We start from the raw sequence: 25,069 nt of genomic DNA on the forward strand, positions 1-25,069 counted from the left end.
TAACTAACTTATGTGTGGATTCTAAAATGTGACGCAAATGAACATATCAACCAAACAGCAAGAGACTCATAGCCATAGAGAACATTCTTGTGGTTGCCAAAGGAGAGTGGGATGGGGGAGGGAAGGATTGCAAACTTGGGATTATCAGATGCCAACTAGTATGTATGGGATAAGTGAACAACAAGGTCCTACTGCACAGCCCAGGGAACTGTATTCAGTCTCCTATAACAAACCATAATGGAAAATAATATGAAAAAGAATGTTTATATGTGTACAAAGGAGTCACTTTGGTATACAGCAGAAATTAATATAAATTGTAAATCAACTATGCTCCAATAAAATGTATAAAAAACAAATAAAAATTATTGAATAATTAAATATGCGGGTGGTATCAAAAACAAGCCAGACTAGTAGAAATGTACTCAAGGGGATCCATTTTGTCTGTCCGCAGCCTTGCGTCTGCATAGTTAATAGTCTTCCTTATGTTTTTATGTTTTCCAGCGATGTACATCTTGGCAGTAGGTACCAGTATTGGGTCATCGCTATTTCAGGAAATGAAGAGAGTGAGCCGTCACCTGCTGCCACATACATCCATGGAAGTGGGTACTGCGGTGATGGCATCATTCAGAGGTGAGCAGGTCTAGCTACAGACGGGGCGGGGGTAATGCTAACTCGGTCAGAAGGTGGTCAGGATACCAAAGAGAAGAGCTTACGGGCTACCCTTCAGGGTGTGAGCTGTGAGGGAGCCCCAGCAATCTGCAACTCGATTCATCTGCAAGTAGTTTGCAGGCCTCAGAAGAAAAGCAGTGACTCTTTTTTGAGTAAACACAGTTCTCAACTGTGTAATAATGTAAGATTTCCACAGAGCTACCATTCTGCACTGACTACCACTGTGCTCTTGTTCCTAAGCATGTCCTGTGTGCTACAAAGATTCTATTAGTGTTTTCCACCTCAGTCCACATTCAGTTAACAGGACACAGGGCACCTACGTGAGAACACTTTTACGTTCTTTGCTGGTTACCATTTACATTTATTAAAACTGAAAGTTTATTTGTTATTTCTATTGTGTTATATCAACAATTTACAAAACGGGTCAGAGTCTCATAAAAACAGCAAAATATTTCAACTCTCTGTAATGCTGAAACCATAAATAGTAAACAGTCCTCTGGAGTGAACTTTGAATATGACTATAAGTACAGGAGGCAAATGAATCAGTAAGTGTAAAGATTCCACACAAGCAGCCAAAGAAAGGAAAAGTGTGATTAGAAGATATAAAGCTGTGTGTCTAGAAAATGGATTTTATCGGATCATCAGTCCATTCATCCCCTGTCCACAGGGCAAGATGTTACGCAACTGAGAAAGTGGCGAAAAGCCATCAAGACTTTTGTATTGTTGGGAGAAAAAAAAGGAAATCTTTGGGCTTTTTTTTCCCCTCCAGAGTAAGCACAAAAATGTCTTGTCACTGAATTAAATAATTTTGGCCCTCAAAATGAAAGAGAGCAAGAATCATTCACAATTAAACTCATTGCTAAATCTGTGTTCTTTATTGCAATCACAGTTACAAATCACACTATTGCTAAGGGACTTTTAAAACTATTGGCAGATTTAATAATAAACATTACATATGGAGATGATACAATATGCTGTTGGCAAAATTCCTTCATTAAATGGCACCATTGGGTATCACAAAGTATCTGTGCACCATGGGATTGCAATTTCTATTTCTGTAGGGGGAGGGGCACTACAGAGAGAATTTGTTTCACTGATGTGCAGAACACGAATCGATTCATAGGTGTAGTTCATATAATGAAAGAAAAGGGCTCAATGGCTGTTTCACTGGTTTATCATTGACACTAGTACTAGAGGTCAAGAGCAATTTAACTGGATGCTGATGATCTTGTGGTGTGTAATATACACTGGAAAGCTGCTATGGAATGAAAGGACCAGCTAGGAGCACAGCAAGGATGATGCAGGGATGCAGAGAAAGAGTGTGTACGTGAATACGCGTTCGCACAGACACCCACTATTGGCCAGCAGTTTGCCTTCTGATCACGGCTTAGCACTGAAGGGAAAAGCAGATGTTGAGAATATGATCAGATGCCGGTCAGTGAGCTACATCTGCCCACACTTATTGTGCAAAAGGATAGCAGTATGTGCAAGACACTGCTCCCCTAAACACCCTGAAATAAACCAGCTGCTACCAGCAGGGTACTAAGTCAAGTTTTTGAAATAACGAATGACTTTTTTTTTTTTTTTTTTTTTACTATTAACACTGATAAAGACCAGTATTGATTATTTGGCAATTTCAAGTGATTTGCTGAAGTGATGTAGCTCAGGTGTATATGTGTGTGTATATATATATTCACGTCTTAAACGTCCTGCATCTATAATTTCAAAGCTGAATTATCTAGATTTCAATACAGAGGGGGTAATACTAAGGATTTTTCAGTGTTAAATTATGATGCAAACCACCTGATTGCCAAGAATTTGACTCCTTAAGCATACAAAATAAAACTCCACACTTGTCAGAGATTGACAGTGATGGTGTGCTATTGCATGCATTTAAGATCCTTATCCAAATGCAACAATCCAACATGAAGATATGGTTTCAGGCACTTAATGTAACAAAAATGGTCAAAGGGAAGATACTCACTGTTTACTTCCACATGAAGACATTGACTTCTACCTTTTGATAGAGCTGTTGTCTGATAGAACCCTGAGCAAGTGCACAGGATCATCTCCAGGGAAAGTGCTGCATCTTTTGTGGGTCCAAGATTAAGCTACATATCCAGAACATCCAGGAGACAGTCATGGTCATTGCCAACAACCCATAATTGTGACTTGGGTTTTCTTAATTTAGCAAGAGGAATAAAAAAGAAACTCACTACGTGTAGGATCTGGTCTACAATTCTGTCTATCCATTTTGGAATCAGATATAGATAGAGCTTCCTTGATGGCTCAGATGTTAAGGAATATTCCCACAGTGCGGGAGAGCCGAGTTCAATCCCTGGGTCGGAAAGATCGCTTGGAATAGGAAATGGAAACCCACTTACTATTCTTGCTTGGAAAATCCCTGGACAGAGGAGTCTGGCAGGCTACAGTCCATGGGCTCTCAAAGAGTCAGACAGGACTGAACGACTAACAGTTTCACTTTTCATAGATACACTGATAAAACACTGCGAGCAATATTATCACCGACCTAAAACTGCCAGTAGTAGTAGTAATTTAAATATCATTCTGAGCAAAGTTTTTAGTATTTTATACCTAGGATTAATAACCTTCATAGACATCAAATACGTATTGAATTACCTGCAGGTACCAAATAGTTGTTGACATAGTTGGAAGAAAACTGAATGCAACTTATGGATGATTACCTAAGCAAAAAAATAAAATAAAATAAAATTTGAGAGTAAGAAGGGCTGTCATTTTTGCTAATTGGATTTTTCAGGGGATGATACATGCTAATTTGCTGTATATATGCAAAGGAATTTACAAAGAAATACAGATAGACTCAACACTCAGTGAGACCCCTGATGAATAAAAGCCCTGGATGACTGCTATAATGATAATTATAAATATTTATTGAGACTCCCATCACTTCATGGGAAATAAATGGGGAAACAGTGGAAATAGAGTCAGACTTTATTTTGGGGGGCTCCAAAATCACTGCAGATGGTGATTGCAGCCATGAAATTAAAAGACGCTTATTCCTTGGAAGGAAAGTTATGACCAACATAGATAGCATATTCAAAAGCAGAGACATTACTTTGCCAACAAAGGTCCGTCTAGTCAAAGCTATGGTTTTTCCAGTGGTCATGTATGGATGTGAGAGTTGGACTGTGAAGAAAGCTGAGCACCAAAGAATTGATGCTTTTGAACTGTGGTGTTGGAGAAGACTCTTGAGACTCCCTTGGACTGCAAGGAGATCCAACCAGTCCATTCTGAAAGAGATCAGCCCTGGGATTTCTTTGGAAGGAATGATGCTAAAGCTGAAACTCCAGTACTTTGGCCACCTCATGCGAAGAGTTGACTCATTGGAAAAGACTGATGCTGGGAGGGATTGGGGGCAGGAGGAGAAGGGGACGACAGAGGATGAGATGGCTGGATGGTATCACCGACTCAATGGACATGAGTTTAAGTGAACTCCGGGAGATGGTGATGGACAGGGAGGCCTGGTGTGCTGCGACTCATGGGGTCACAAAGAGTCTGATACGACTGAGCGCCTGAACTGACTGACTGAACTGATTGAGCCTCTACTAGGCAGGAGGCACTGTGTCACACAATCATCTCCTTGGGTCCTTCCAACAACTGTGTGAGACAAGCCTGATTACCTTACTTCACGAAAGAGACACCTGGCCCCCAAAGATTACAATGGTTTTCTGAAGCTTACATACCCAGTAAGGCAGGCCTAGGACCCACGTTCTCATCTGGATTTACCATTGCCTTGCCGTGACCGATGGTGCTGCAAAACTAACGAGCGAAGGGATAGCTCCATGCTGTTTCCTCTTTCCCAGATATTGTGCCAGGCGTCAGAGTGCTAGGATGACAAAGCCTGTGTCACCTCCTTTGCCTTCCTAAAGCCTAGGGTGGGGTGCTCTCAAGTCACAGGCAGAGGTAGTTGGTTTGACAAGCATGGTGATAGATGGAGCCCCTTGTCTTTGGACTCAAACAAGATGGCCACCCACTCTAGCCCAGGAGGTCAAAGAAGGTTTCTCAGAACTTATCTATCTAATGATAGATCTGGCATGCCTAGAAGATATTTGTGGTGACCCTAATGTTTTGCTTAAACCAATAGAACATACTGTTTGGGTGGTGAGGGAAGGAGGGTTAGAAGTGTTCTTTGTGGCTTAGGGAAACCAGCCCAAGTTAAAAAAAAAAAAAAAAATCTCTCCCCAGATAACCTATGAAATAGTTAAGAATCACAAGGCCATCACTGATTTCCAGTGTTCAAGATTTGCTTGAATATGGGTCCAGCTTGGAATATAGAATTCTTTGCCAATGGCATTGCAAGCAGGAGAGAAGTTGGGGGGGGGGGGTGCTCTTCAAAGATCAATGCAATGTCCTAGTCATCGTAAGCACTGATTACAAGGCCCCATACTGGTACTCTGACACTTCCTAAAGCAACAAACTTTTCCCGTGTTAATTGCCTGGGTGAAAGGCAAAGTCTGAGGCCTTTTCCAGGCCGGGACTCCCAGCCAGTCTCTGGGGAAGGAGGGACAACTGCTGCACGCTCTACAGAGACATCCCAGGACACTTGGGTGGGCATGGGGACTGTGACTCTCTGGTCATCCACTGTGTGTGGCAAACCTGGCCCGCCCCCTTAAGGTACCTTCCATGTTTGTACTGATGCGAAGGAGTAGGTGTAATTATCTCCATTTTCAGTTCAGTTCAGTTCAGTCGCTCAGTCTTGTCCGACTCTTTGCCACCATATGAATCACAGCACGCCAGGCCTCCCTGTCCATCACCATCTCCCGGAGTTCACTCAAACTCATGTCCATTGAGTCAGTGATGCCATCCAGCCATCTCATCCTCTGTCGTCCCCTTCTCCTCCTGCCCTCAATCCCTCCCAGCATCAGGGTCTTTTCCAGTGAGTCAACTCCTCGCATGAGGTGGCCAAAGTATTGGAGTTTCAGCTTCAGCATCAGTCCTTCCAATGAACACCCAGGACTGATCCCATGAGAAAACTAAGATTCAACATCCAGAATAGCACCATTCAGGGGATTTTTCTATAATAGTGGAAATAGATTCTGTGCTGTCTGATCCAGTTGCCACTCACTCCATCCAGCTATTGAGGACTTGAAATGTGCTTAGTGTGGCCAAACAATGGAAAGTTTGTTTTCAATTTTTGTTGATGTAAACTGTCAAAGATAGAAAGATCAGAGAGAGATTAACCAGCAGTCCCCCACCTTTTTGACACTAGGGACAGGTTTCGTGGAAGACGCTTTTTCCATGGAATGGGACGATGGGAGGTGGTTTAGGGATGACTCAAGCTCATTACGTTTATTGCACTTTATTATTATTGCATCAGCTCCACCTCAGATCATCAGGCATTAGGTGCCAGAGGTTGGAGAGCCCTACTAAGGGACTTGTCCAAGATCACACAATTAATTGGGATCATGGGGCTCTAAACCCAAGTTTCTGTGACTAAAGGGATGGGAATTTTCCAGAAAGTGGTAACACATCCAGTCTTTCTGTTGTTAATCCTCCTTCCCTTCTAGATCTAATTTAGAGAGCGTGGCTCATTTTCTGCCCATCCTAACCACTGCAAAATCATCCTTCGGTGATGGAAATAATTCCTTAAAGTAGGAGGCATTTTTATTTCCTAGCAGCATAGGTCCCAGGCCTTAGAGTTCTCGACACCATGAAATGACACACCCAACGGAGAAGGCGGTGTTCTCTGATCTAAGGAAGATCAGATCTGAATGTGTGGAGGAGAAAAAACAGAAGGGCCAGAGAAAGGCACACGGAAGAACAGCATTTAGACCTTAGAAACTCCCCAATTCCCTTCAATCCACCATTTTAGAGTGGAAGTGTGATTTCCTAGACATAGTAGCAAAGTCTGGTTCACTGATGCGTCCTCTTCTTCCTCCCCTCTGACTTACTAACTTAACAGAGAAGATCTCAGCGAATGAGTCTGAAGCAGGAATTCTACTTTGTCATGAGAAAGACTCAGTAGGACTAACATAAGGACCTCACAAATTTACATTGTTTGGAAGAAACAGAAACTCAGCCAGGGGAAGGGACTTGTCTGAGACCTAACCAAAAAGTTCATAGCCCCCAGAGGGCTTTTCCAAGTCCCAGTTGGGCTTCTGAAGCTGATGTGACAAATTTTCCTTCCATATATGTTCTGCAGAAGCCAAGGTGAAGAGTGTGATGACATGAATAAGATCAATGGGGATGGCTGCTCGCTCTTCTGTCGGCAGGAAGTCTCCTTCAATTGTATCGGTAAGTCTGCCCTGTCTCTGGGCCTCACTGGAGAACAGGACGGTGCCGCATGGCTAGTCAGTTACAAGAATAGCAATGGTTATAACTAAATGATGATTCACTCCTTTCTATCACGCGTATGTATTGAGTGCCTCCTGGGAGCCAGACTCTGTTTTAGGCACTAGTGAATACAGCCATGGAAGCAGACAGACAGAGGGCAGGTATTCTGCTCTCCTGGAGCTTATGTTCTCATGGATGACGGTGGTAATGGATATCCCTTGTGATCTAGCTTCATCTTACATTTATTGCTCTTCTTCATGCCAACTGTCTGGGATATTTGTATAGACGTTTAAGGCTTTTATTCTTTCTTTAGAGATGAGAAAAATGTAGAAGCCAGAGAGCTTGTGAAACGTGTCCAGAGTCACACAGGTTAGGTTTGAAGACAGAACCAGGACTTGAACCTGATCTTGTCTGATTCTTGCACACAAGCTCAGTTCATTTTACTCCACAGCCTCCAGCCAGGATCCAGGCTCTCTGACTTGAGGAAGAGGAATTGCAGACCAGCCCATGTTTAGAAAGCAAATGTCCTTTTCCCACCTTCACCAAGTCAGATGGGAAATTTGTTTTTGGAGTCTGGCTGGTCTTGTTGTTTTAGCCCCACTTGGGAGGCCCCTGGTCAGCCTGGGGGGTTGGTAAACAGACAGGGGTTGGGGGGCAGGGATGGAATTTTGAGCTGGTCCAGATGAGATCATGCTTCCTTTAAGATGCAAATCGATACCTGAAGATCAAAGGTCCCCTGGCTAATCCCCCGGGCTGGAGGTGAAAACTAATCACAATTCATTTGCAAGTACAAAAGACAGAGGTGCTCCGTCTAAGGAAAGGAGGAAACCCTTGGTGGGAAGATTTCTCTCTGAAAGGCAATTTTCTTGGAGGACAGAAGGGGAGGAAATGTCATTGGTTCTACTGTTTGAAGCACATCACAGAGCAGCTTTTAGACCTCCCTTCTCCTGGCATGCTGTGAGCTCTTTACCACATATCATTTATGGTGTGTTCCATTCTCAAACACGTTTATTGGCCACTTACTTTCTCCTTGGCACCAAGTGAGGGCTGAGCAACACAATAGAGGTGCCCCACACCTGTTTGTGGATGGAAGAAAAGGAAGATACGGAGGGGGGAAGGACAGCAGAGTTTCCAGGCAGGGAAGTGCAGATTCCCCACCCCACCCCCACTCGTGATTTGAGTGTAATTCATAATAAAATCTTGATATGAACCTAGTGGTATAGTAGAAAGAGCCTTGGATTAAATGTCAGAAAACCGGGCACTCTGGTCCCAGCTATGCTGAGAACATGTTAGTTGAAACTGGCCAAGTCACCTCCCTAGTCTGGACTTCTGATTGACCTCCCATAAATTGAAAGGATTGTATTAGGTGATCTCTAAAAGCCTCACCTGCACTTCTGCTGTGTGCTTTCCAAAGTGCGTGACTATTTCTCATAATCGTGAGCTCTGCTTGAACCATCTCTCACCGTGGATGTGACCCTCATCACACCCAACAGTGCACTCATATCTTGCTGGATGATGTCCACCCATTTTACTAGCATTAAGACGGCATGTGGCTCAAGGGCTTCTGGGCAGAGTTAGAATGTGGTGAAGTTAGGATGGTATGGTCTGTGGAATAGGTCTGCAAGTTACAGTCCATGAGCTGGAACTGGTCTACTGCCTATATTTGTAAATAAAGTTTTCTAGAATGTACCAGGAGCCTCCCTGGTAGCTCAGACCATAAAGAGTACGCCTGCAATGTGGGATACCTGAGTTTGATCCCTGGGTTGGGTAGATCCCCTGGAGAAGGAAATAGCAACCCATTCCAGTATTCTGACGTGGAGAATCCCATGGACAGAGGAGCATGGCAACCTACAGTCCATGGAGTCACAAAGAGTCAGACACGACTGAGCCACTAACACAGAATGCAGCACCATTCACGGATGCTCAGTCATGTCCGACTCTTTGTGACGCCATAGACTGTAGCCCGCCAGGCTCCTCTGTCCATGGAATTCTCCAGACAAGAACACCGGGGTGGGTTGCCATACCCTCCTCCAGGGGATCTTCCAGACCCAGGGATGGAACCCATGTCTCTTGCATCTCCTGCATCGGTAGATGGATTCTTTACCACTGCACCATCTGGGAAGTCCTAGAACACAGTACACCCGTCTTTTATTATCTGTGGCTGCTTCTTTGCTGCAACCATAGAGCTGAGTAGTTGCAATGGAGACCCCAGGGGCCGAAGAGCCTAAAATATTTATTATCTGGCTCATTACAGATGACATTTGTTGGTCCACAGATTTGGGGTCTTTGATATTATTGGTTGCTAGAGATTAGTGCAAAGAGGAGATGAACATTATGACATGGTTCACCATTTCTTAGAAAAAATAACTGCATTTTATGCTTACAGTAGTGGGGCCTGGGAGACTCTGAGTCTCATCCTCTCATGCTTTACCTCTAGAGGCATTTCTTCCCCACCTACACTTTGGCCTGAGTAACTGGAATAGATCCTGATTTTCAAGCTGTGTTCACTGAAATGCTTAAGAGGGGGAAGAGTAAAGATAAGGAAGTTACCAAGAGGATGAGACTTGGAACCTCCAGATCTACTTTATATTGTTGTTTTTTAAGAATTTATTTATTATCTTTTTATGGTTGCACTAAGTCTTTGCTGCTGGGTGCAGGCTTTTTCTGTCTGTGCCTAGTGGGGGCTGCTCTCCAGTTGTAGCGCACAGGCTGCTCATGGCAGTGGCTTCTCTTGGTGCAGAGCACAGGCTCTAGGCGCTCAGGCTTCAGTGGCTGCAGCACGTGGACTCAGGAGTTGTGGCTCACGGGCTTAGTTCCTGCCCGGCATGTGGAATCTTCCTGGACGGAGGGAAACCGTGTCCCCTGCATTGGCAGATGGATTCTTAGCCACTGTACCCCCAGGGAAGGCCCTAGATCTACTTCACACACTATTATTCCCCAGTAGATCCTAAATGTTCTGCTGTTGCTGATGATATGTACTGAGCACCTATCATATGCTGGACACATTTCTAAAGTACCATTCTCTTAACAACTCTTTCAGTACCCTGCATTTACAAACCAGGAAGCTGAGGCATGAGGAGGTGAGCTAAGGATACGCAGTCAAGTGGTAGAGCTGAGACTTTCACCCAGAGAGTCTGACTCCCGGGCTCACGGTGGTGAGCTTCCTGCAAAATATTTTTTTTACCAGACAGCTCTTGGTCTGGTAAGGCTTTGGGAGTGTGAGCAAGGAACATACTGCTATGGAACAGTTCACTTAATGAATTAATGGAATGGAATACAGAACTGTCAGTGGTGTGGACGCTGTCCAGGGAAGGCTCTGTGTTCCCTCTGCCTGTTGACTGGTTGTGTTAGAGGAGGCACCTCAGTTAGGCACCCCCACCTCATCAGGTAGGAGTCCATCCTAGGGACTCTGAGGGACAGGACATTCCAGGAAGAAAGGAGTCTGTCCAGAGATCCCGGCGCCTAGGAACTACATTCCAAGAACAGACTCCATGGCTTTAGAGGAAGAAAAACATCTTCCTCTAAGAATAATGGAAAAACAGACAGTGAATCTGTGGCTCCCAAAAGATCCAGCTTAGATGAGTCAGAGAAATGGGACTGGAATGTGGGAGGCATTGCTGGGGCGGAGGTTGTTCTCATCATGACACATGTCAAGACGGTGGTCAAGGTGGTAGCCAGGAGAACAGGCTTGAATGAGACTTGGCTTGGGTTGACACCATGACTTAGATATGTGACCTTGGCTGAGCTTCAGTGTTCTCATCCAGAAAATGGGAGCAGGCCTGGGACTTCATTGCGGGAGATATTTACCAATGTTCGTGGGCACATTATTTGAATCCTTTTCCTAGATTTAGGAAAGAACTCTCCTTGTTGTAATAACAGTGAGGCAGAGCCCCACTGCAGAAGTTGGTAATGCAGAGACTTCCCTGGCAATCCAGTGGCTAAGACTGTGCCTTTCGTGCAGAGGGTGTGGGGTCAGTCCCTGGTGGAGAAGCTAAGATCCATATGCCTAGTGGCAGGAAAACCAAAACATGAAACGAAGCAATATAGTAACACATTCAATAAAAACGTTAAAAAAAGAAAAGAAGTTAGTAATAGCAGCCTTCTGCCTCCCAGTCCTCCTTGTAGTTGAATGGGGGCATGTGACCTACCCTGTCCCCTGACCACCCATCAGACACATCAATCTGAGAATGAATCAGAAGACAGGGACTCTGATTCATCAAATCAAACCAATTTGATGAAGATGGTGGGAGTGGCCACAACCCGTGTGTTTCCAAAGTACCCAGCAGTTGTGTGGCCACAGCTCTGAGATGTCTTCACAAGAACAGTCCTGGGGCTTCATCGTGAGCTCAAAATCCATCTTCAAAACACTTCTCCAGCCCTCCCAGGGAGTCTTCCATAAGTATCCAATATTTGAATAGATTTTGCTTGTTTGCTTGTTTTGCCTGACTTAGCCGAAGTTGGTTTCTGCTGACTGTCGCTTAGAAGCCCTACTGAATGTTGTTGTCATCAGGTGCGGTGAGGTTCAGCCCCGTTCCTAGCAAGTGGAATGTGTTTGATGCACATCACCCAGTACTTCCCTCAGTGGGCGCTGAGATGGGGGTGGATATCAGCACCACCCACCACGTGTGGATACTCTCCAGGTACCCTGCCCTGTGTCAGGCACCTTTGTTTAAGATGAGCCTGTGGAGGTCTGTTACATCCAGATGAGGGATCTAAGACCTCCTAGGATGCCTGAAGGGGCTTCCCAGGTGGCGTAGTGGTAAAGAATCAGCCTGCCCATACAGGAGACATGGGTTCGATCCCTGGGCCGGGAAGATCTCCTGGGGCGGGAAACGGCTACCTGTTCCAGTGTTTTTGCCTGGAAAATCCCATGGACAGAGGAGCCTGGTGGACTATAGGCCTTGGGGTTTTGTGAAGAGTTCTGACAAGACTGAGCCCAGAGCATACACACAGGATGCCTTTAACTTGTCCAAGGTCACTCATCTCAAAGAACTGTGATTCTATCTCCAGACTAAGTACAGAGCCTCTCTGCCTTCTCTCTGTGGCAGCTCTGCCTCCCTAGCTGAATGACCCCTTCACTCCCTCCCTTCCTTCCTTCTTTCCCTGCTTTCTTTCTCCCTTCCTTTCCTCCTTATTTGTTTTCTTGTCGCCGACCATCAAGCCGGGCTGATGTTTTCCCTGGCTCTGGTACCAGCAGTGTGAGGGTGGGTGGCAGATTTATGGTGGCATTTCTCATTTACGCTGCAGAAGCCCACACATCCGGAAGTATTCCCAAGGTGCCAATGTGTTATTATGCAACAGCCCGGGACTTCCCTTTCCCACTGTCCCTCCCCCAGAGCCCTCATCCCCAACACATAATAAGTTGCTTGTTAATAGGAACACCACCCACAAGACCTCTTAGGCAATGAGGCTGCAACCTGGCAATGTAGAAATTATCTTGTCCTTTCTCCCCCTTTTCACATATAACATACCCCAGGCCTGAGGTTTTTGGTTAAAAAAATGTGGTATCATCAGTAAACTGATAACTCTCCGCACCCCACCCTGAGCGACTCTGGCTGGAGGCATTGTTCGCAGAGTTGGGAATTCTGTGTCTAAAGCACTGAGTCATAAACTACAGACAGGCTGCTGATAAAAGCTGAAGGAGGGGAGGTAATGGTCAAATTAGTCAGACAAAGTGGGAAGCATCCTCAACAGGGCTTGTGCTCAGTCATATATCTCCAGCGGGTGCTGGAAACGTGCTGCCTTCGGAGATGACATTTAAGCCATTATAGGGGTTGCGATTGTAGAAGGCTCTTTATGCCACATTGATTTACCGCCCCGAGTTCTTCAGGAGAGCTGGGGTCTCAGCTCAGACTTGAGAGCCTGGGCTGCAGCTTGGGATCTCCCCTTGAGGGGCGTCAGTTTCTCCCTTTGTGAAATGAGAGTGAGCCTGCTGAGGGTCAAAAGGCTCCTTTCCCCTGTCTGACAGTGAGGAATCCTCAATTTGTCAAACATCCATTTAAGGGTTTTGGGGTTTCAAATCCTGCTTGATGCTGATATATAGCTAAGCAAACAAAGCCAAAGACCTGCACGTTGCCTTTTGCAGACACAAACACACACGTATTCCCAGCCTGGCTCTCTTTCTCACTGCCTCCCCTCTCCCCTCCTCTCCCCCACCCCCTGCCATTAGCATCGCTTTGTCTCTGCTCAGGACACAGCATCCCCAGCCCTGTCCTAGAGCCAGGGCCAATAACTAAATTATCTGTGAGCAGATAAGGGGGGAGGCGGCGGGGAGGGATCAATCCATTTCCCCACCAGTCCCTGGGAGGGGTGGGGGTCACCACACCTTGTGGCCCCTCTGTCAGGCTGCCCTGGCCTGCTCCCAGCCAAGGTGAGAAAGGAAAACAAGAAGATGAATCGCTATGTCTTCTTGGTGGATATTCTGATGAGAGTTTAGGACAACACTGACTAAAAAGGAAAATAGCATCTGGTAGGGGGAGGGGAAGGAGCGGAAGCATGGGCTCTGCTGGGAGTTGTGTTTATTATTATTTTTCTTTCTAACAACATGAAATCATAATACATGACCCACCTCTCACCTTACAAAAAAAAAAAATTGAAATAAAAAAATAAAACGTCTCCTGGTCATATGTAGTTTTTCAGACCTCCCTCCATGGAAAATACAGTGACTGTTGCCAAAATACCTTCTTGAGATAAAACTTCTTTTAACTTGGAGACCTGTCTTTAAAAGAGGGAAAGAGAAGTGTTAGTGGTAGTCATGGAGGTGGTGATAATGGTGGTGATCTGTCAGCTAGAATGGGTATCATGATTATGGGCATGGATTTGGGGTGAGAAGCAAGATCCAAACACAAATTTTCTCTGTGCCTCAGTTTGCTCATCAGTGAAATGGGTTAGTAATAGTCCCTGCCTCTCACAGTTGTTAAGATGAAATGAGGTTAAGCATGTAAAACATTTTATAAGTGATACCTAGCAGGTGATATGTATGTGCTTGCTAATGCTGCTATTGTTGTCATGGATATCATTAATTTGAAACTTATATCCATCTTCCCAGGAACCCAATGACATAAATGATGTTGATCCCAGTTGTGTAGAGGTTCGGAGAGGTTAAATAACTTGTCCAAGGTCACATAGCTAGGAAAGGCAGAGATGGGATTCACAGTATCTAAGCAAAGTCTGCACACTTGACCGTGAAATTACTTCATTTATCAGGCACCCCACTGGACCAACCTCTGTGCCAGGAGCCCTTCTGTCAAATGGTTTCACTTACCCTTCCTGCAACGCTGCTTCCTCAGAATGAGACACCCATTTTTCTGATGAGGAGACTGTAACACTGAGCATGTAGGTGAATTGTTTGAAGTCATACAGCCAACTGGGTCAGAGTAGGAGATTTTAACTCCAGTCCACTTGTTTTTAAAGACTGCGTCCAGCATCCAGATGAGTCCCACCAAAAGCTGTCGAGAGCCTCTCTTTTCCACTATTTTTGCTGTGTTGCCACTGACACAGCAGGAAACGAAAGTGAATGCATAGATCCTTACTGTGCCTTTTTCATGAGTCATGAAAATGACGATTTTCGGTTATCATTACCCTATAAACATTACACTGCACAAACCCCAGGCCCTTGACTTAGGCCATCCTGTGTTTGGGGCTGCATTTTTGTTTATAACAGCTCATCCTCCATTGAATATAGCCTCATTGTGTTTTAGCCTAGGAAGAGTTGGACACTTCAGTCCGTTGTCATGGCAATGTCAGGCCAAGGAGCCTGAGCTCAAAGGTCTCACTCTGGGGGTCATCTTGAGCATCTCCCATCCTCTCTCTCAGTCCCAGTCTTCTGTTCTGGAAAATGGACACAATCATAACACAGTCATATTGAGAGAAAGATGGAAGAGAGTCTGTAGAGTCTCTAGCACCGTGCATGGCAATCAGTAGACATGTCTACTGTCTCCCCCCCACCCCCCACCCCCATTTGCCATCTCAGTTGTGAGGGATGCAAAGACCACAGGCCCATCTCTGGGACAAATGGTCCTTAGCTGCATCCTCTCATCAGGAGATGTGACAGAGGCCCCTTGATCTCCGTCTCCCCAGCTGTCACGTGATGGGAGTGATCTAGATGAGCTCCAGGACTCTTCCAACCCTGACTTCCAGAATTTAAATCCCAGATCGTTATTGTTTTTAAACTGTGCATTTTAAAAGAAATGAGGGCTTGGGGAGGAGAAAGGAATTCCTTTAACCCAGAGGGTCAGAGGGGGTCACTGAGGGGACAAAGACAAGGGGGAGGGAGGCGATGGGGCGGAAGGCTGCCGTGCAGGGCGGTCTAAAGATCTGAAGTCCTCAACCGGGAGGTCTGATGGATGCATTCACACACCCTCGAGTCAGCACCGGTTAGGATCAAGCCTGCCATCCAGCCTCAGACCGAGGCTTACCACCTCCTTTAGAAGCCCGGGAGGCCAGCCCCACAGAGAGGCCAGTCAGGAATGAAAAGAAACAGGATGGCCTCAGATGCCAGAAGGGAGGAATTCTCGCCCTCCGTCCAGGTTGTCCTCTTGACTCCCAGGGACGGGTCAGGCTCCAAAAGGACTCAGAGCTTTCCTGAAATCGAGGAATTAAGAGCACACTTTGATGTGCGTGTTTGAAACACAGTCCACATCCAAGACAGGTGGATCTGGGTAGCCAAGAACAAGGGCTTCTCTGTGGCATTTAAAGGGACCAGAAAGCGGACTGCCCCCGAGGTGCCTTGCTGTGCATCTGTGTGGTCAGGACATCAGGTCCAAGAGAGCCCGCAGAGGGGAGAGGCCTGGGGGCGGGAGTCTTTCCTAGTCCCTGGCTTTCTCTCCTCTTTCTTGAGGATCATGGTGGGTCGGAAGAGACATTTAATATTCATGAGCTGTGATCTCCACTTGAAGGGAGTGTGCCCTGGGGGAGATTGAAATATTAAGCAAGTGGGGGATATAGGCCTAATTGTATCCTCCTCTTCTTTTCGGGTAGAGAAGTAATGTGCTTAAAATAAAATGATGGATGGGCAGTCAGGACTGTGTGAAACCCCACTGCTATAGTCTGCAGAATGGAGCGGCTGTGGGCGCTAACATAAGTCCGGCCAAGGATGGTGCAGATCAGCTGCTGGGTCACATCATGCACTTAGTCACACAGTTATTGATGTCTGCTGGGCGCCGAACACCGTGCTGGTGGCAAGGGAGATGTCCGTGAACAAGAAAGGCCAGGGAGGCGAAGGAAATAGGCCTGGCAATTATTGAAATGGAATTGTTGGAAATGCCGCTGAGTGGAAATGTATAGGGGTGCGTAAGTGATGGGCCTGGAGAGGCCCCCTTGGAGACAGGACCTTCAAGGTGAAACGTGAAGGTTGAAGAGAAAGTGGACAAAGTAGGGAGATGGGGAGCAGGGTGATGGAGCGAGGCTTGCAAGAAGCTCAGACTGCTAAATCCTCGAGGCAGGAAAGAGCTTTCAAGGAGTTCAGAGAAAGTCATCATGGCTGGAGAGTGGTGAGGGGTGGGAGGGAAGAGGTTGGACCCCGCAGGTTCTGGGGACCCTGGGGAGGTTGCTGTTCCTGGCAGGAAAAGAAGAGAAGGCAAGTCCTTGGTGTGCAGTCTACACACAGGGACAAGCCCTGTGCAGGGGCCCAGGAGGCATGTGCCTGCTTGCCTAGATCAGGGGTCAGGAAACCACTGCCCGTGGTCAAACCACACATGCTGTCTCTTACGGCAGATCAGGTTTGACTGAAACATAACTGTACCCCTTGGTTTAGAGATCTGTGACCACAGAGACAGTGGAGTAGTTCCCAGAGACCCTGTATGGCCCACAAAGTCAAGTTGCTGACCAGCTGCTGGCATAGATGGAGTCTATAGGTGGGTGGAAGATTAGTCAATCAGGAAGGTCAAGGCAGATGAGAGACAGAGAGGAGAGGGCATGACCTCTTCCGTGTCGCCCCTCAGCCTGTAGCAGCATGGTTGTAATTCTATTCACTCCCCACATTTTATGTTTCCATGTCTTGAAACATAAAGCCTTGAAAGAAGTCATCCTGCCCATCCCCGTGTTTCCAGCACCCAGCTAGAGTCAGACTTTGGCTGATACACTGAGTCAAGTGATATTTGGAAGCAGAAAAGAGTGGCTGGAGATGCTCAGCTCCAGCTTAGTACCTAGAGCTTCAGAAAACATCCTGGATCCTCCCCAGGTTGGAGAAGGGGGCCTGTAGACCTTTAATAAGAACCTACTTTGGCTGTCTCATTTCAAACCCCAAGCAACCCTGGCATCCAGACATTCTCATCACCACTTTCCAGATGACAGAGCAGAGTCCCCAGTGTTTAAGTGACTTTTGAGAAAGTGACCTCTGTTCCATAAATATTTATTGAGCAGGAAAACCAGCACAAGAGGAAACAAGCTTTCGTGAGTGTCACATCCCAGGCCAGCAGTTCTGCCACACACACGGCTCCTCTCTCTCCCCTCTCGATCTTCCCGAGCTGCAGGAAGGCAGGGCCTGTTACTCCCATTTTACACAAGAAGTAACTGAGGCTCTGGGAGATGAAAAAGTTTCTTTAAAGCAAGTGATTTTTAAGTGGCAGAGCTGAGGTTTGAACCAAGATCTGCCCAGCTCCGAAACTCAAGGAGCCAGTGTCCTCCAAAACATCAGATCTTCAGAACCAGTAGAAGTGCTGACATCGATATCTGTGTTACCAGCCCTCTTCCATGTCTTCATTTCAAACAATAGTCATAACAGTCAAAACTGCTGGTTATGCTTGTAATGCTTTCCTCGGTTAACTCCTGTGCTTAATCGTGTTGACCCTATAGATAAGGAAACAGCATGGAGATGTCAAGGCTCCCCAGTAAGGGATTCCAGCCGGGGAAGTCTGTCTCTTAAACCCTCGAGCTGAACTGCTAATTTATGCTACCTTTTGATCATTAAGATTATCTAATAAAAACATGTGCTCTCGAGAGCTGAACAGCCTACCAGCAAAGAGATAATGAGAAGAGGAAACAATGCAAGGTGCGAAAGGAATTTCACATCACACAAGGCTCCGAGGGTCTCTTTAAGACGCAGTCTGGAGTGTTTGTTTACAGATCATTAGCGACTCAACAGAGGGAGAAACTAAACGAGACTTTTTCTTTGCTGCTACTGATTAAGTACCAGGGAGAAATTAAGATAAAGCAAATCTGAAATTATAATAATTTTTAAGGGACTGGATTTTAATTTTAATTTGCCAGAGAGATAAAGTATCCCACACTGGGTGTCTGCAGCTCCCCTCACAAGTACTAGGATTCCCTTCTCTGGCCTCAAGGCAGCAGCCTCAGGGGTTCTGCAAAGATGACTGGAAACAAATGTGACCACAGGAGAGATTCACACTGACATTTATCTATATTAAGCACCTGCTGTATACAAAGCTCTGTGCTAGGCAGGAGGCAGATGGGAGTGACAATCTGGGGAAGGAGGAGTCCTTCATTGCAGGGCTTTAGAGGGCAGTGGTCCTTAAAGATGTACAAGGATGGTTTGAGGAGACCCCAGGAGGAGTGGGGAGACCAATGGTGGGGGTTGGTGAGTCTGTGACGGCTTCTTGAGTAGTTGGACTCAGTGAAACCACATGCAGGGCTTCTGCTGCTCTAAAGGTCCACAAGGAGGGTTCTTCTGCGGTCCTGTGGGCAGACAGGTCTCATAGAAAGCTGCTCCACGAAGTCACAGGATGGATAGGTGGGTAGGTGTAATTCTGTGTCAAACAGTGGTTTCTGGGCAGAAGCAAGACAAGCTAGGAGCAGTGCTTTAAGAGGAGACTCCTGCTGTGAGATGCTCTTCAAGGGCCAGTGAAATACTCTTGGCAACTTGACATGAAGAGAAATCAGAGTGATTTTGGCTTTCAACACCAGTGAGAAGCCCAGCCCAAATGATCCAAAAGATTGAACTGAACTTCCAACTGCTATTGGCAGGATCTTAACTGATTTCTCAGTTCAGGAGTCCAAAACCATGCATTGTAACTTGAGTTCAGCCTCATTGCTTATGAGAGGGCTGCACCAGCATCTTCAACCCCCAGAATTTCCCAAAAGTCTTTGCGCCTTCTGCCAAGAGAACTAGATGGAGAGAGGGAGAGGAGAGGCCGTTAACCTGACCCAGCAACATAGGGGCTGCCGCTTCTCCAGACTTGGTCCCCAACCATCTTTTTCCAACTGTGGACTTGGGGGAGTGAGCTTCCATACTTCCTAGGGCAGCTGTGATATATTCTTTCATGCATTTATGGATTTATTCATCATACATTTGTTCAGCACCTCTTACATGTCAGGTCCATGCCAAGGCACCAAGAATGCCAGCTGTGCTAGGCTTGGGGCACTCCCTGTTCTTCAGAAAGTGATGAATAAATATTGATTCTCATGGTTATTATAGATAATAACCTAGTTCTTACTCACAAGTAGAGAACACCCTGTCCCTGGAAGAGATCAACCAGAAAGTTGAGAGTCGTCATGGAGCAATGAAGGGGGTTCTCTTGGAGAGCATGATAAACAGACATGTGTGCATGGTCAGTTCTCAATCATGTCTGGCTCTTTTGTGACTCCATGGACTGTAGCCCACCAGGCTTCTCTGTCCATGGGATTCTCCAGGCAAGAACACTGGGTTGGGTTGCCATTTCCTATGCCACAGGATCTTCCTGACCCAGGGGTCAAACCTGCATCTCCTGTGTCTCCCGCATTGGCAGGCAGATTCTTTACCATTGTGCCAAAGAACGATTCTGGGGGGAAGAGAAAAAACAAACATGGAAGTTACCTGGTGGCTCAGACAGTAAAGAATCTGCCTGCAATGCAGGAGACCTGGGTTCCATCCCTGGGTCGGGAAGGTTCCCTGGAGAAGGGCATGGCTACCCACTCCAGTATTCTTGCCTGGAGAATCCCATGGACAGCGGAGCCTGGCAGGCCACAGTCATGGGGTCGCAAAAGTTGGACACGACCGAGCACGAATACTGTTTCAAAAATCAAACATACTCCAGTATTTTTCTCCTTCAGCTTACCTGGTTCTTTGTTGAACTTCTTAACTTCCAGGGCCTCTGAAATGTTACCTTCTTCCAGTTTTCCTCAACCTCTCTGCCCATCCCTACATAGACATGTTATGCCTACCTTTTAAATATTCTTTCTCCGAAGTTCCATAATGGACTCACTTCCCAATCTCCCCACTCTCTCCCTGACTGCATCATTCAAAACCAAAGACTGCAAAATCTGTGTGCAGTCTGAGGCCTTTATCCTGGCCTCTGGACTAGTCTATCTATTGATTCTATCCGATCCCCCGCAGGCACTCAGACTCAACACAGGTAACACAAGGTTTGCCATTTTCTCCCCAGAGCTGCTGCAGCTCCTGTTTTTCTCAGTCTCAACGGCTTGTGCCACTAGCCAACCAGCTACTGAAGCTAGAAGCTTGGGAAACAATCTCCACTCTTCCCTATTTTCCACATCCAGTCACCATTCTCACCATTTTACATTGAACACTTTTCCTTCCAAATCAATCCTACTTCTGTCTCCCTACCTGAGTCTCCAGACCCACCCCCACATTTAGACTCCTGCCTGAACCACCCTAGGAGAGGTCAGCTAGGTCCCTGCTCCCATCTTTGCTGGCTCCAATCTATCCTCCAGTATAATGAGTATGTGCGTGCATACTAAGTTGCTTCTACTACTGCTAAGTCACTTCAGTCGTGTCCAACTCTGTGCGACCCCATAGACAGCAACCCACCAGGCTCCCCCATCCCTGGGACTCTCCAGGCAAGAACACTGGAGTGGGTTGCCATTTCCTTCTCCAATGCATGAAAGTGAAAAGTGAAAGTGAAGTCGCTCAGTCGGGTCCGACTCTTAGCAACCCCATGGACTATACCCCACCTGGCTCCTCTGTCCATGGAATTCTCCAGGCAAGAATACTGGAGTGGGTTGCCATGCCCTCCTCCAGGGGATCTTCCCAACCCAGGGACTGAACCCGCATCTCTTCCATCTCCTGCACTGGCAGGTGGGGTCTTTACCACTAGTGCCACCTGGGAAGCCTAAGCTTCCTAAAAGGCAGATGTCATTCTGTCCCTCTCCTTTTAGAAGCATCAGTGGCTCTGCATTGCCCTCGAGGTGAGTCTCAGTTCTTCCTGTGGCATGCAGCGTCTCCTAGCTTTGCACCTACAACCCTGTTTTCCGCTTCCTCCTTTTTGCTCTCAGCCACCCCACCCCCGAGCCTCCTGGAATGTCTGCCTCACCCCAGATTGATGTCTCCTCTCAAAGACTTAACCCAGATGTTGCCTCCTAAGGGGAGCTCTCAGATCTGGGCAAGATCAGGTAAGGGGGTCTCTTTTCTGTAATCGTACAGCATTTGCTACCTCTGAGCAAAACAGGGTGCAGTCAATAACTTCCTGCCTCTCTCTGCAACCCCTGAGCTCCTGGAGTGCTGAGCCCGGGGTCCATTCATCTCACTTCCCAGCAATCTGTCCAGGACCTGGCACATAATTTGCAGCTCAGTAAATATAGGAGAAATGAGTGAAGGGAGGATATATTTCTTAAGAGACATTTTTATTCCTGAGGCAACAAACTGTGGTAGAACTTTGTTGGTCTTTAGAGTCAGACAAACCTTAGTTGGACTCACAGCCTCTCCACTTCCCAGCTATCATCTCAGGCCAGACATCTCAGTCTGAGGAGCTTAGGATGGAGGTTCTGTGCTCAGGCTCCATAGCTGGGTTGCTTGGTTCAAATTCCAGTTCTCCCACAAAAAAAGGGGTGAGGGTTCACTTCAGTTTCTTCATCTATGAAAACGGCAGGTTTGCAAGGCTGACAGGCCACAGAGCTAGAAAGCACCATGGCAGCGTTTGCCAGGAATGTTCTTGGAGTTTTATTATACCTTCCCTGCAAAGCTGGGACGGCTGGAATGGTCACTCCTCTGCTATCTCACAATGCCAACTGTGGTCATAACTCTGATGAGGTCCACACGTTTTAGAACGTCAGCAGAAGCAGCGGGCAGTCCAGTAGCTCGTGTGAACTCTCTGATAACCTCCGAATTGAGCTGCTTTTCAAAAACCAAGTCCCAGCTTCCACTAGCTTCCTTTCTGGGAGGGAGCCTAATTAACTAGTAGCTGGAAAGGACTGCAGGTAGGCCACCTCCCCCCCCCAAGGCAGAGAATTCAAAGGGAAGTAGAGAAACTGTGTAAATAACGCTGGTTTAAGGGGCATTTAAGCCAATGGTCTTTGTTAAGGAAATTGATGGCTTTGTAAGTACTGCCTCTGAAGGGAGTACTTGAGTTGATGGTCCCCCATCTCCCCTCGTAAATTCCCTAATGGACTGTGGGCCCGGAGGCTGGGCCCACGCCTGTTCAATCCCTTGCCAACAAAAACTCAGATTCCCCTTAAAAAAATTTTTTTAAGGTTTAACCAAAATATGAGTTACCAAGCTGGTACAGTTTAACTGGCAGAAAGCAGCAGAGACAGATTGTTTCCTTTAGGGAAGGGGAGGCTCGTGATCCTTCGCAGAACCTTGCAGAATCTTTTTGCATGCTAGGCGCATGCTATGCATTTTCTATACAGCTTCTCATTTTTATCCTCCTAACGTCTGGGAAGAGTCATTATTTCACCAACTGCCAAAGAAGAAACTGGGAATCCGAGATGAAGCACGCTGCTGATCAACACCCAGCTAATTAGTGGAGAGCGGGGATGTGACCGCAGCTCCGTGAGACCCCTGAGCCCCCAAGTACCACAGAATTGCAGGGCATCTCAGAGAGAATCAGATCAGCTTGGCTCATTAGCTCCTCCTCAGCACTCACATCCACACAAAAGACGGGAACTGGGCAGCAGGGGCGGATGGGAGGGTATGGATTTTGGAATCACGCTAATCAGGGTTTGAGCCTTAAAACCTTAGGTAATGCCTTAACCTTTCTGCACATCAATTTCCTTGTCTGTTAAACGGGGATAATAATTGCACCAAGGGCTCTTCTAGGATTAAATGACGTTGCATATTTAAAAACATCTAAGTATGTCATTCACTTAGCAAATACTCTTACTGCATGGTGGCTGTCATTTTCTACTTGTTTTTACTGAAGTGTAGTTGATTTACAATGTTGTATTAATTTCTACTGCACAGCAAAGTGATTTGGTTATACCCACACACACATATAGATACACATTCTTTTTAATGTTCTTTTCCGTTATGGTTTACCATAGGATATTGAATACAGTTCTCTGTACTATAAGTTCTTATTGTTTATTCATTCTCTATAGAATAGCTTACAGCTGCATGGTTTGTTGTTGTACAGTTGTTAAGTTTTGTCCAACTCTTTGCGACCCCATGGACTGCAGCATGCCAGGCTTCCCTGTCCTTCACTATCTCCCAGAGTTTGCTGAAACTCATGTCCATTGAGTCAAGGATGCCATCCGATCATCTCATCCTCGGTCGCTGTCTTCTCCTCCTGCATGATAGCTATTATTTTAATTAGAGAAGTTGAGGAATCCTGAGTGGATTGCTGGAGAGATTTTCCAGAGAAATGTCTGGTTAAATATGGATACAGAATGGAGACTAATAACAAAAACAAGCAGGGTTAGGAATTTGGGCGGGGGGTGGGTGGGCTTCTGCACGGCAGGGAGTGGGGAGAGCAAAGGGAATCTGGCCCATTTAGGAGATGGCCATGGTCTCAGCCTGCCTAGAGCTGAAACTACAGTACACTAGAAAGAAGGCCGCAGATGCAGACTGGAACCAGGTTATGCCTCATCAGCTGTTATCAAGCCTCTGTCTCAGTGCCTTCTGAGGTAGCCAATTTTATTCTCAAACCACCTGCAATTTGTTGGAAGAGTTTTCTGCTGTGTCCCCTCTGAGCCTCCTCTCCTTCAGATTTAAGCATCTTACCTGTGTGAGCACTGCTTCCTGATGACGCCTGCCTTGGGCCCCATCCACTGACTGTGTCCTGGTTCATCAAGTCAGTGGTCCAGAACTGGGGCTGTCCAGCCATCTCTAGGACCAGATGGGGCTTCTCTGACCTCTGTTCTGGAATCTTACTACCTTTTTGTCAGTAAGGTAATCTGCAATCTCACATTCTTGTTTGGGCCAACACCTTCTCCAGTTGGTAGAAACGGATCCCAGGGTGACTCCTACTCTTTGAAACTTTCTTTGAGCATGAATAGTTATGCTGACCATTATCTGTCATCTCTGATCAAAAACAACAGGGGTTTTGATTGATATTTTCAAATATTCCAAGTTAGCTCTTAAGATTGAGGACCAATGGCCCTCCTTTTCTTTCTTTCTTCCTCCTTCCATCTCTTCTTCCCATCTTTCCTTCCTTCTTCCCCCTCTTCTTTCCTTATTGGGAGGAAAGAGACAAAAATATATATACATGTTTCTAGAAAAACAAAATACAGTTCAATGATACACATGAAACATGTAGATTCAAGTTAACATAACATGAGTGGCCCACTCATCATGCAAGGTAAAGAAAACTTACCTGAGTGCCGTTCTGCCCCTTGACTGCGCTTCTGTTTCTCAGAGCACTGCAGCGCGTGTCCTAACCTGGAGATTAAGCAAGCTGTGGTTTAAACGTCTCATCTTCTTGGTCTTATCTCAATCATATGGCAAGAGGACAGTCTTCAAGGCTGGCTCAGCCAACCAGGGCTCAGGGTGGAAGGGATCCATTTTTGACACTCCAGCTTAATGCATCGGAACCCTACCAAGAGCTTAACACGCTGTGTTCACCCTAGTCCCGATTTGTGCCAGACTAGGGTGACAGCTTAGCTTCACGTGGTCCCTTCAGTTCCTCAGCTACTGTTAGCCTAGACGTGTCTGAAAGTCCCTCTTCTCTGGCCTCTTGAGGATGCCTTGGAAGACTGACGGGCTGCTTGTTTTGCTGGATTGAAGAGTAGATGTGCACGTGCGCACCTGCCGACTTTTATTGGCATTGTTTTGCTTTAGGGTCACATGCATGGATTTCTCACAGTCCAAATCAATTTCTGTTTGATATTGCATATCCCCAGTAGTTACATAATGAACCTTAGTTAGCCAATCAGAACTCTTGGCCTGTAATAATGAACTGTGCAGCATTCAAGGAGAGTTACTTAAACTTTCTGAAACTCGGTTGCTGTATTTGCAAAACAAAGCATGTAGACT

The 25,069-nt window shown here is 46.3% G+C and overlaps 1 protein-coding gene across 1 annotated transcript in view; it reads left to right on the top strand.

Annotated features, from left to right (window-relative positions):
- The window catches only part of PAPPA (pappalysin 1), a 266,669-nt gene that overhangs the window by 118,747 nt on the left and 122,853 nt on the right, over positions 1-25,069 (top strand). The window contains exons 8-9 of the mRNA XM_024996354.2: positions 502-630; positions 6,854-6,945. Of these exons, the coding sequence (XP_024852122.1) occupies positions 502-630; positions 6,854-6,945 (221 nt within the window). The remainder of the gene's footprint in view (positions 1-501; positions 631-6,853; positions 6,946-25,069) is intronic.

This window comes from Bos taurus, chromosome 8, assembly GCF_002263795.3.
Source record: "Bos taurus isolate L1 Dominette 01449 registration number 42190680 breed Hereford chromosome 8, ARS-UCD2.0, whole genome shotgun sequence".
Lineage (NCBI taxonomy): Eukaryota > Metazoa > Chordata > Mammalia > Artiodactyla > Bovidae > Bos > Bos taurus.